The sequence below is a fragment of the Schistocerca nitens genome, chromosome 8 (genome assembly GCF_023898315.1).
Source record: "Schistocerca nitens isolate TAMUIC-IGC-003100 chromosome 8, iqSchNite1.1, whole genome shotgun sequence".
NCBI lineage: Eukaryota > Metazoa > Arthropoda > Insecta > Orthoptera > Acrididae > Schistocerca > Schistocerca nitens.
In genome coordinates, this window is record NC_064621.1 from 138,803,783 (window position 1) to 138,817,029 (window position 13,247).

Consider the following 13,247-nt stretch of genomic DNA (forward strand, 5'->3'; position numbering starts at 1 on the left):
GTATTCATAACAAAGTTCCCGAATTTTGTGACCTCTAGGAAAGTTCTCATGCTCAGACTATTTTTGGGACCAAGAGCTAGCTGAAACCTGAAGAGGAAAGCTCTGAGATATTTAGTGGGTAAAGGAATGTGTATCAGAAAGACAGATCAGAGGCCATAGGCAGGAAATGTACAGTGCAGTTGACAAAAATATTGCCTCAGTTAAGGTCGAATTTGAGTGTAACAGTGAATTTTAGGAAAAGTGGTACAGTTTGGAAAGGTCACCCAGAACCCCAGGTCAGGGTAGACTTACCAGAAGGGATGAGAAGGAAAGACTGATTACTGGGGACTGCCTTGGATGATATTTGAAAACCTGAGAGTTTAAAGGTGGAAGACCTTCCACTTTTTTGAACTTTACCACTTTTCCTAAACTTCTCCAGTCCTTTTCCTTCATCCCTCATCCTTCCCCATGAACTCTTCTGCTGGAAGAAAGAGCCATTGGCTCAGAAAGATGGTTGGAGAGAGAGAGAGAGAGAGAGAGAGAGAGAGAGAGAGAGAGAGAGATTGTTTGTGTTTGTGTGTGTGTGTGTGTTTCTCCTACTGCCAGTTGGTTATCTGTGTCCAATTACACTGAGTATAGACTCAGATGTCTGACTGATTCATTGCAGAGGGTAGTTTGATAGCCCACATGCAATGGAAAGATCTTAAATCTTGTAGCTACAAATAGGCCAGACATCATCTATAACATCAGTATAGAAACAAGGATTAGCAATCATGTAATTACAGCAACTATGGCTACAAAAATGGATAAATCAGTTAAGCAGGCTAGGAGAGTGTTTCTGCTAGGAAGAGCAGATAAGTAGTTATTAGCATCTCACTTAGTGAATTGACATCACGTAGTTCCAACAAGATGAATGTAGAGAAATTATGGGTAAAGTTTAAGCAGATAGTAAATCATGCCCTGGAAAATTATGTGCCTATTAAGTGGATTAAGAATGAGAAAGACCCACCATGATTTAATAACAAGATTCGGAAAATGCTGAGGAAGCAGAGGCTGTTGCGCTCTCAGTTCAAAAGAGAATGTGCAAATGATGACAAGCAAAGGTTAATAGAGATTTGTGCATCTGTGAAAAGACCTCTGCATGAAACATACAACTACTACCACTGTCATACCTCAGCAAAAGGTCTGGCATAGAACTCAAGAAAATTCTGGTCCTGTGTAAAGTTGCTAAGTGGGTCTAAGGCTTCCATCCAATCCCTTGTTGACCAGTCTGGTGTAGCAGATAGCAAAACAAAAACATAAGTTTTAAATTTCATGTTCAAGAAATTATTCATACAGTAGAATCGTACAAACATACCACCATTTGAACATCGAACAGACTCTTGTATGGATGACACAGTAATAAGCATCACTGACATAGAGAAACAACTGAAAGAGTTGAAAACATATAGCTCACCTTGTCAAAATGGAATCCCACTTCAGCTTTTCAAAGTGTACTCTATGGCATTGGCCCCTGACCTCGTTTGCATTTATCATGAAGCTCTCACTCAGCACAACATATAGGACATATAGGACACTAGTGCAACTGTTTTTCAGTATTGCTCCAGTGTTTGGGATCCATTCCAGCTTGGATTAAAGGAAGACACTGAAGCAATTCAGAGGCAGACTGCTATATTTGTTACTGGTAGGTTCAAATAACACACAAGTATTACAGAGGTGCTTTGGGAACTCAGATGGGGATCTCTGGGGAGAAGGTGACATTCTTTTAGAGGAATGCTATTGAGAAAATTTAGAGAACTGGCATTTGAAGCTAACTGCAGAATGATTCTACTGCCTCTAACATATGTTGCATGTAAGGACCACAAAGATAAGATACAAGAAATTTGGGTTCATATGGAGGCATATAGACAGTCATTTTCCCCTTGTTTTATTTGTCAGTGGTACAGGAAAGGAAATGACTAGTAGTGGTATAGGGTACCCTCCACCATGCGCTGTATGATTGATTGCAGAGTATCTATGTAGACGTATATCATTTCACCATTATGACAGTGGCAGTTGTTGTTGAAGAAGCATCAGCTGTAACAGGATTCATTGTTGCTATACCTGTATTTACTGTAAGTGTTACTGCTGTTGTTGTTATAAAACTTCCACAATGGCTGAATCTTTCCCGATAGAAAACAATTTCAAATTTATCACATCATATCTCAAAAATCATTGATTCATTGAAATGCATTTTTTCCATTTATTACCAAAGTATCCCACTCAGCAATAAATGTTTGTAATAAGTTTTGTATCACACTGCATTTGTTAAGTATAAACATTGGAAAAGACCTTTGCTCCTCCCCTCCCCTCCCCTCCCCTCCCCTCCCCTCCCCAATATATAGCTCATAACAAATATCTCTCACAGAAATTATGTAAAAATGGCAAAATTCACTATGATACAGGCCTATACAGTTTCTAAAAGTATCTTTAAAAAAATCTGTTCCAATTTTCATTAATGTCTGAGTTACATTTCTTCTTGAGATAGGTGAAAGTTTGGCATTTGGAAAAGTTTGCTACTTTAGAATTGGCAGATACAATATTTTGCACAGTGAAGGTGGCAAAACCTTGGGAGTCAGCAATGCCAATACAGCTAATACTGGTGTATTGTTAGTGGGAGCAGTCCAGCCACTCATTGTCAAATACCATCTAATTTAAATAGGACTCTAGACACCAAGCATTTGTAGCCACTGATAGTTATTTCTATGACCTGTTTTAACTCCCCTGGTAAACAATTTATATTGACCAAGAGTGGAACAAAGCCACTTACTGCAACCCTACAATTTTTTGTTACATGTATCAAACTGCAGTCATACATACCTTTAAATTGCAACTGCCCCAGTGTTATTTTATTTGGAACGGGTGGTAGAAATCTGTCCCCACTAAATGAAAAATTTGATCAGAAAAAGATCGGATCAACTGTGGTGTGCCGCAGGACTCAGTAGGTACAATATTGGGACCCCTTCTCTCTCTTGACTTTATAAATGATCTCACTCTCAATCTGCCTGATGCTCGTCTAGTTGTGTTTGCTGATCATACAAATTTGTATTTGTTGTTTCATGGTGCATCAATTCACCAAACAAGAACTGAGCTTACTGATAGTATTAGCAGGCTACTGTCCTGGCTCTTCAAAAAGGTCATTATTGATTACTAGCAAACAAGCACACATGTTATGCTGTCTGCCCAGACAACAGCCAACCCACAAATTTCCAGTAGAACTAGAAGACACTAAAACTGAACAACCATCAATTCTCTAAATTCTTGGGTAGATAGGCTGATAATTCTTTGCAGTGGGATGCACACAGAGATAAACTGCTAAAGAAATGAAGCAGCCTCTGCTAAGATTCCAGAAGTTTTGGTCAATCCTGTGGCATTAATACAATGCAAACAGCATACTATGGTTCAGCCCATTCACAACTTCCATGCAGCCTACCTTTCTGGGTGGCATCAACAGAAAAGTATTCTTAATGCAAAAAAAAAAAAAAAAAAAAAAAAAAAAAAAAAAAAAAAAAAAAAAAAAAAAAAAAAAAAACAAACCAATTAAAGGTGTATCTTCACAAACAACAGTCAAACCAATGGTTCAGGAACTAAACATATTGCCAGCTCCCTGCATTTGTATCACAGTAGCTATCTGTCTCATTCAAAAAAATTTATACCTCTTTGAAACAAACAAAAAAATTGATAGATATAATAAAAGAACTACTGGAGACAGTCATGTAACAGTTCAAGGAGTGAGCAGATGCTCTACTGCTGGAATAAGAAACATGAGAAAGTTACTCTACAACAAACTACCCTTTACCATAAGAAAGAAGAAAAGCACATTTAGGAAAAATGTTAAAGATCAACTTACCAAAAATATTTTCTACTCTGTTGACAAGTTCGTGGAGAGAAATGGGAACTGCACTAGTCAGTGGCATAAATGGGGGAGAGTCTATATCTAAGTACTCATATCTCATATGAGTACCTTATATTTTTGCTGTCCTGTACAATTTTTTATGCTGAGAAGAACTTTTACATTTTATTTGTATTTCAAGTAATTTTTATACTTATTTGTAACAGTGAAGTACCTTTTAGTGTAAATGCTGCTTAATAGTATTTTACAGTTAGTGGCTTTCATTTATTTGTATTATTAAGACCTTAAATATTTGATTAGCTGACAAAATTTCCTTCTGTTTTAATGTGACCAATTTTATAAGGAAGGTATGAAACATTTTTGTGTGTTTATTTTCTCTAATGTATCCTGTGTAATGTGTTTACATAATATTGTCGTATATCTTGTACATTTTGTATATCATAAGAAGCATGAGACTAAACAATAACAACCAAATAAATAAATTTCTAATGTCCCCAATGTCATGGGACCTTAAGATTTTAACTGTTAAGTATAGAAATATAATAGTGAAAATCAAGTCAATTAGTCCAGTAATCAGTTTTTTCCATTGGTCACCTTTTACTCGCAATTAAAAATGTTGCATTCTTTTTCAGCAACTAGCTTGTAATTAAGTTGGGTCCAGAATATTGTAATAAACAAAGTGGAACACAATGTGCTTTCTTCTGTTTTTTCTTCTTTCACTTCACCCTCTTTGGAGCCTAATGAATCAGCCATTTCTTTATATGTTGTTCCTTTGTTTATGAACAATATTTCTTCATTCTTTCTCACCTCCTCCTCCTCCTCCTCCTCCTCCTCTCCTCTCCTCTCCTCTCCTCTTCTGAGGTAATGGGTTTTGACTTTATTTATAATTTTGTCTTGGAACTTGAACTTGGATCTTTTTTTTAGTATGGCACTTATCCACATTGTTCTATGGACTAATGACTTTTCTGTAATTTTTAATTGTCTAAGGTCTTTTTCAATTTCTGTAAACCATTTAGGTTTTGTTATGTGGTTATGGAAGAAATTCAAAATTAATTTAGTTAATCTGTTAGTTCATTCTGGAAAGATGTCCATAAAAATTTAGTCTCATTTGTCGCATAGAATGTGAGTTTTTCAATTGTTTTGTAGAGAGCTTCATCCTTTATGTATACTATTTTATCATCCTGATATTTTTTCCTATGATATTTCTTAAAATTTTTCTTTCTTTTAGTTCCAATTGTTCTATCTGGCCTATGTGATTCATGGTTAGTGTTTCTGCTGCATACGATACATCTGTCTTGATCATTGTTTGGCAATGGTTAATTTTGGACCCCATGAAAGGGATTTCTTGTTGTACATCTGTTTTCTCAATTGGAAGGCTAATTCAAGTTTGTTTTTCATGGATTCTATTGCCCTACATTCTGTTGCATTCCTACATATCCATTCCCCCAGATATTTAAATTCTTTACTATTTTTAGACTTCAGGGTATTTATTTGGTTTCTTTTTTCATTTGCCATGATTTTAATTTTTTCAAAGGAAATGTTAAGACCTACTTTATATTCTTGTTTCTCTAGTTAAAAGATTTTTTTCTTTGCATCCTCTATCGTTTTAGCAAATGGGGCGGATCATATGCAAATGAAATGCAGTTGATTTTGAGATTCTTCTTTTTTCAGCTCAGTCTTATTCCACTCTTCATATTTTTGTTTCATTCTCTGATTGCTTTCTGAAGTACAAAACTGAACAATAATGGGGAAATGCCATCTCCTTGTTTACACCTTTTTTTTTTCAAATGGGTCTGGTACTTCACACATAAATTTCACTAACAGTGGCTTTTGTTATGTTGGTTGTTTTCTTAGCCAGACCCAGTTCTTTCATTGCTGATATTAGAGATTCTCTATCAATTGAATCAAATATCATCTTGAAATCAATGATGGAAATTATGTCTGCCTTTGTCCTTGATTTTTTATATGCCATAATGTTTCTGAGTTATAGTGTTTGTTCAGAGTATAATCTATCCTTTCTTAACCCTCCCTGGTATCCCCCCCCCCCAAAAAAAAAAAGTCACTTGTAGGTCCAAATGCAGCTCTGCTCTATACAGAAAAACTTTTGAAAGAATCTTATCCTGCATCCAGCAGTGATATTCATACATAATTGTTTGGGTCTTTTTGAAGCCTTTTTTGTGAGGAATGTGGACGAGAGCTGTTCTTCACTCTACTGACATTTATGCCTATTATAGAGTAAATATTTTTCTTATAATTATGAACAAACAACTCTTAAGGTTCATTGCAGTTATCTTTAATTCCAGAAGATCACATTTACTAGCTTGATACATTGCTTAAATGTATCTCAGTTTTCTAGAAAAAGGAAAAGTAAGTGATAACATTATGTATTTATGTAGAATATGGTACTTCGATAATGTGTGTCTGTAGATTTTAAAATACTGGGATCACTGTTTTGTCACAAAGTAGTATAATTTAAACTGCTGCCATTTATTGTGTTACCATCTTTATATGACAAAATGCTGTTTTTCTATTATTATTATTATTATTATTATTATTTTACTTATTTATATAACTGTTTATTCGCCTTCTTCCAGATAGCAAATGCAGTGTGGTGGTACTACATTTCAAAACTGCTTGAGTTCTGTGACACATTCTTTTTCATTTTGCGAAAGAAGGACAACCAACTGACCTTTCTGCATGTGTACCATCATTCTACCATGTTTTCTCTGTGGTGGATAGGCATTAAGTGGGTACCTAGTGGTTCAAGTAAGTATTTCAAAATGACAGATATTAACTGTAATCTTTTTACAAGGCTAAATTTATGGGGGATACTTCATGAGCATTCCAAGAGAGTCACTTTGCCTCTTCCCAGGTCTTTTGAACTTTGTAAAGTACACACAATATAAAATTTATCTATATGCACTCATGTAATTCCCTGACACTTCAATTGATTTAAATACACTCTACCCATATGCCAAGCCTATGCATCAGATATATATTTTATTTATATATTTCATCCAATGTGGCCAGCAGTTAGTTATATAACTTGTAACAGTGTGTTCTTTGGAACCAAGCAGATGCCATAGAATTGTGTCAGCACTGTGGAGTTGATGGCATTGCTTATGATGCAGGTACACTGTTTCAGCTACAGGTGGCTGGACAGTTAAGTTCTGTAAACACCAATTTCAAATTAGTCTGATACCCTTAACTGAAAATTCGTGTGATTATGTTCATAATTTTATCAAACTAAAATTAAAATTAGTATACTACTGAATTGTGAGACAGAATTGATGGTCAGTATTTACTTCAGATGGCAAAATGTGTAGTACAGCCAATGGATCCATATAAAAGCAAACGTGACACACCACCAAGGCCTTGAAACAAATAGTTGCTTTGTTGGGAAGGAGGAGGGATATGTCCAGGAAGATAAGAAGGAAGGTCATACCACTCAGACCTTAGGGTGAGTGAAACAGGAATGAGGATAGACAAAAGATGAAAGGGGAGGCATCAGAGAGATTAAGTCAAACATGGCACACTGATAAGAACTGGGCCAGCTTCACTTCAAAGATAATAAAGATAGAGTGAGAAATAAAGATAGGCTATGGAAAAGAGAAATGAAGGTAAGTAAGAGTTAGGACAGCAAAAAGATTCATAATGAAAAATATATTTAATTAAAAAATAATGGAAAGAAGAGAGGATGGCGTCCAGGAAGATATTAGGATGCAAGGTGCAAGGATATATGGGAGGGCAAGTTCCCATATCCATAGTTCAGGGAAGCTAGGCTGTAAGTAGGGCCCACAGGCATCCATAGCAAAAATATCTGCTCCATCATCAAACACTTCAGCACATAATTAAACACCTCTCCAAGACTTGCCTCTTCTGCAACTACACAGATTTTATTCATAAACAAATCTCCCAGGCATTATCCTCCTGTCACTCCTCTACTAATAGTTTACACTTCTAAAAAACTCAGAATCACTCCCATTATCACCTAGTTGATCACCCAAGGCCTTGAATGCCTCAATACTTTGCTCCACCAACACTATGAATTTCTCAAGTCAATCCTGCAGTGAGATCTTTTCTTTCTGATATCCTACCCACAGCACACACTGCCACCTACCATTGCCCTCCTAACCTGTGTAACGTGCTAATCAAACCTAAAGACATTATCCATTTGCCAAGATTCTTGCCTGTGCGACTGTCCCTGTGTAAAATCTGTCCCTTGCACCAACTCATTACCAACTACTCCAGCCCCACCACTGGTAAATCATACCTGGATTCAGTTGCCTGAGACTGCAGTCATGTATGTGAGCTGCATTTGCGCAAATGTGTATATGTGTGGTTTTCATCTAATTTTGATGGAGGCCTTACTGGCCGAAAGCTATATTTGTGACAGTCTTTTTGTTGTGCCTATCTGTGACTCAACATCTCCACTGTATGGTGAGTAGCAATGTCGAAGGTAAAGCAACTCGTGAAATCATGCATGTTGCTTATTACCTGTGTCCACTGCATAGTGTTTTATATAGGTGTCAGTAAACCCACACCATTCAAAGAATCAAAATTCCCATGTACAAAACAGCTTAAAATGTCTGATTACTTTACAAATGAGTTAAAGTGTTAAATATTTGACATTAAACATGTAACTGAGAAATTTTTGAAAAGCTTGGAAATTATGTTTAAAGTTTGTTGGTACCCTCATTATCAAACACTGGACAAATATAGTCTAGACTCCATTTTAAGGAAAAGCTAGTTTTCACGTATCCCAATGTTTACGGCATCACAACTCCTGAGCTGCATTTGCAGGTACATTCAGTGATATATGTGGATACTTTCTGCAAAATGTGTTATAAATAGACTTAGTAGTAAAGAAGTAATGAATTAAAATAGTATGCCTGATGCTGAAGTTTTATCCCATGAGGAACAAAAATGTAGTAAATCATAAACTATTTCCCCTTCCGGCATTTTGTGGGGGATGTCAGTGAGAAAAATTTCATAAAGTTTGCAGTTAATGTAAGGTATGTTGGAAGTCAGCAAGTGCTCTTCACAAATACTGGATGAATATAGTCTGGGTAATTTATGAACCATGAGTTACTGTCTCAACACATAGACACAGTTTCTGACTGTAATACTTGTTTTGCTGTGTTAAACTTTTAATATAAGATCTTACCTCTTAATAAATAGAGTATTATAGCGTTTTGAATTCAGTCATCGATTGTAAGAAATAATGAAAATTAAATTTTTTGACTCTGGAAGCCATTAGACAGGCATCCCGCGACTGGGACCATGCTGTGAGTTAGGTAATCATTCAATAAGATAGATGGCCACCACCAAACTGGCTGAGTGTATGGATGGACATGCAAGAACTGTCCACTTGGCAATGGTTGTGCTGGGTTGGAGATATTGGTTACCATCAGATCCCTGAAGTTAAGCACCTGTACAGGTGATTGTTTGGATACACGGCTTGCTGTTGACAATTTTTCCTTTGCGTTTATGTCATGGGGGGCAGGAGTGGTGGTGACATTAAATCACTGATCACCAGTCTTTGTGCCAATTGCCTGGATTTAATTCCAAACCTCTCTGCACAGATTCATGACATGAGGGCATGTGATACTGTTGGTGGTTTTCTATTTATCAGGTGGGGGCTTCAAGCTCCAAGGCATCCTCAGTGTTATTTGAGAGGAGCAGGCTGTCAGCTGGCACCAGGTTTCACCCTCTCCCTTCTCCCATCATCTTCAAAATGAATGTGACACTACACTCCACACTACACATACATTACAGTAATCTACACTCAACAGATACACTAACCCACAAAACTCTCATACTGTATGAAGGAAAGGCACCTGCAGGTGTGAAGGACAGGGAAAAACTTTCCAGTTCAGTGGCTGATCTGTCCTTTAGTGTCCCCCAGCCATTCATGCCATACAAGTTTACTTTCCTTTACTTTACCCCAATACTTACCCCTCTGAACTCCAGAGATGTTAACTTGCCCTCAAGTATATTATATAATGACTCTCTTTATCTACCCTTATTCTTAATTGCACTGTCATCTCTTCCTTCTTATCTATCTTTGTCTCTCACTCTGTCCTTATCATATCTGGATTATGATATTTTTTATTTATTTAATTTACACACCAAATTCCATGGGACCAAATTGAGGATCAAATCTCCAAGGTCATGGAACATGTCAGTACATGAAATTACAACATAAAAGTAATAACAGATAAAAATAAATTGTTATGAACCTGAAAATAGTCAAGCCATAAGTTTAAGTAAACTCAATCAATAATACAACAAGAATCAGCATAATTTTTCAAGGAACTCCTCAACGGAATAGGAGTGACCAATGAGGAAACTCTTCAGTTTCGATTTAAAAGGACATGGATTACTGCTAAGATTTTTGAATTTGAGTAGTAGGTTACTGAAAATGGATGCAGCAGTATAATGCACACCTATCTGCATAAGAATTAAGGAAGTTCGATCCAAGTACAGGTGTGATTTCTGCCGAGTATTAACTGAGTGAAAGCTGCTATTCATGGAAATAAGCTAATATCATTAACAAGAAATAACAGTAAGGAATATATCTATTGGGAGGCCAATGTCAAAATACCCAGTCTAGTGAACAGGGGTTGTCAAGAGCTTAATGAACTTACACTACTTATTGCCCGAACCGCCCATTTCTGAGCCAAAAATATCCTTTAGAATTGGAAGAGTTACCCCAAAATATAATACCATATGACATAAGCAAATTAAAATAAGCAAAGTAGACTAATTTAGTGTTAAACAATCACTCACTTTAGATACCATTCGAACAGTGAAAATGGTAGCATTAAGGCTTTGAACAAGATCCTGAATGTGGGCTTTCCATGACAGCTTATTATCTATCTGAACATGTAGAAATTTGAACTGTCCAGTTTCACTAATCATATGCCCATTCTGTGAAACTGAAACGTCAAGTTTTGTTGAATTGTGTGTTATAAACTGTAAAAACTGAGTCTTACTGTGATTTAATGTTAGTTTATTTTCTACAAGCCATAAACTTAGGTCATGAACCTCACTATTTGAAACTGAGCCAATGTTGCACACAACATCCTTTACTACCAAGCTAGTGTCATCAGCAAACAGAAATATTTTAGAGTTACCCGTAATACTAGAGGGCATATCGTTTATATAAATAAGGAACAGGAGTGGCCCCAACACTGGTCCTTGTGGCACCTCCCATTTGACTGTACCCTATTCAGACTCCACATCACAGCCATTCTCAACATTGTGAGTAATGACCTTTCGCTGACTGTTGAAGAGGTGAACCAATTGTGAGCTACTCCCCTTATTCCGTAATGGTCCAACTTCTGGAGCAATATTTTGTGATCAACACAATCAAATGCCTTAGTTAAATCAAACAATATGCCTAGCATTCAAAACCTTTTGTTTAACCCATCCAGTACCTCACAGTGAAAAGAGAATATAGTATTTTCAGTTGTTAAATGACTTCTAAAGCCGAACTGTATATTTGATAGCAAATTGTGTGATATAAAATGATCAATTATCCTTCCATACACAGCCTTTTCAGTAACTTTAGCAAACACTGATGGCATAGAAATAGGTCTAAAATTATCTACATCACCACTTTCTCCCTTTTTATAAAGCAGCTTTACTACCGAGTACTTTGACTGTTCAGGTAACTGATCATTCCTAAAGGAAAAATTACAAACATGGCTAAATACAGGGCTGACATGCACAGCACAGTACTTTAATATTCTGCTAGGCTCTCCATCATAACCATGAGAGTCCTTAGTCTTCAGTGATTTAATTATTGACTCTTGTCTGTATCACAGAGGAGTGTTTCAGACATCAATCTCGGAAAGGCATTTGCCAAGAAAGTTACATGATTTCCTGTAGAAACTAAATTGTTGTTTAATTCACCAGCAATGCTCAGAAAATGATTGTTAAATACTGTACATATATCTGATTTACCAGTAACATAAATATTTTTACTGCAAACTAACCTTATATCATTGACCTTGAGCTGCTGACAAGACACTTCCTTCACAACTGACCATATGGTTTTAATTTTATCTTGTGAATGAAGATCATTATTGTTATTATATGACATAACATAACATATACATGTGCATAAATAATGAATTTACAGGTTAATGTTTAAATTTGACAGCCAGATCACAGCACTGAGTGTCTTTCATTCAAGTCTTTCAGACCACATTTATAAGTGTGGAGTTGGCAGATCTCTACAATATGTCGTATTGTCTGTTCGTCAATATCACAGACACATGAAGGTCTTTCATAATATTCTCTCTTCTTCAGGATTTGGCACATCCCCATTTTCCTGTTTGGACTCAGTTGTCTTGACCATTCATGCCGGAGGTCAAACATTACAGTCTTCACCGTTTGGTGTCGAATTAGGTGGGCATTCTGACAAGGATGATCATTCCAGAATTCCTCCCACTTCTCAGTTACATAAAAAATCACCTGTAACCCAAATATCCACACATGGGGCATGTGTAACTTCAGACATATAGAGGGTGTGTTCTGGAAAGCCCTACTTAGAAATGAATACTTTTCTGACTACATATTCTTAAGAATTTGCACAGTGCCAGCTTTCCATCTCAGATGCAGAGGGAGGAAACAGGCAACCATTGAGTGAGTGTGAATAAATCTGACAGTGCCAGCAATGGTCCTCAAGACCTCATTCAGACATCCATCAATCTGAGCTGTTGTGTACTGTTTTCCCATGGAGGGGAACTATATTCAGCAGCTAAGTATACAAGAGAAATTGCAGCATTTCATTTGTGCTGCAGCTGTTTCTGTTTATTTTATGGAGTAGATTTTCTCTTAAGCAAAGTTTGTTTGACGTGTTCAAACATTTCTGGTTAAGGGACAGTGTCTGATCAAGGGCGATATCTAAATATTTAGGGACATACTTGTAGAAAACTTTGATTTCATCAAATAACACGTTACTTCCCATGTACCTCTTTATTATAAATATGGATGGAATGCTATAACTTTTGTTCTCTGGAGTGTGGTTGGAGTCTTCATTTGCAAAATTACTCATTCAGTATGTTGAGGTCACTTGAGAGAGTGCTTTCACAATGTTTGATATCTTTGTTATGACATATTAACCCTCCAACAGTACCAATTTTCCAATTTTTCTGTTTAAAATTGAGGACCAATTTTATCTGATAAATTAGAATAGTTCTAAGAATTATATCAAAGGAATGTAGCAAAAAAACCAGAAACTGAATGTAGAAGTGATTTTTAATTGAGATTTAACATACATGAGTGCAGGAAATGTGAAAATCACGTTCAACACTATAAACATGGGAGAAACATATTGCTAATTTATCTGTGTGTGGTGTATCTT

General features: G+C 36.3%; 1 protein-coding gene across 4 annotated transcripts in view; it reads left to right on the plus strand.

Moving 5' to 3' along the window:
- LOC126198650 (elongation of very long chain fatty acids protein 4-like) overlaps window positions 1–13,247 on the plus strand; it is a 44,434-nt gene that overhangs the window by 17,371 nt on the left and 13,816 nt on the right. For all 4 annotated transcript variants that reach the window (XM_049935114.1, XM_049935115.1, XM_049935117.1 and 1 more), the window contains exon 5: window positions 6,466–6,637. In XM_049935114.1, the coding sequence (XP_049791071.1) occupies window positions 6,466–6,637 (172 nt within the window). The remainder of the gene's footprint in view (window positions 1–6,465; window positions 6,638–13,247) is intronic.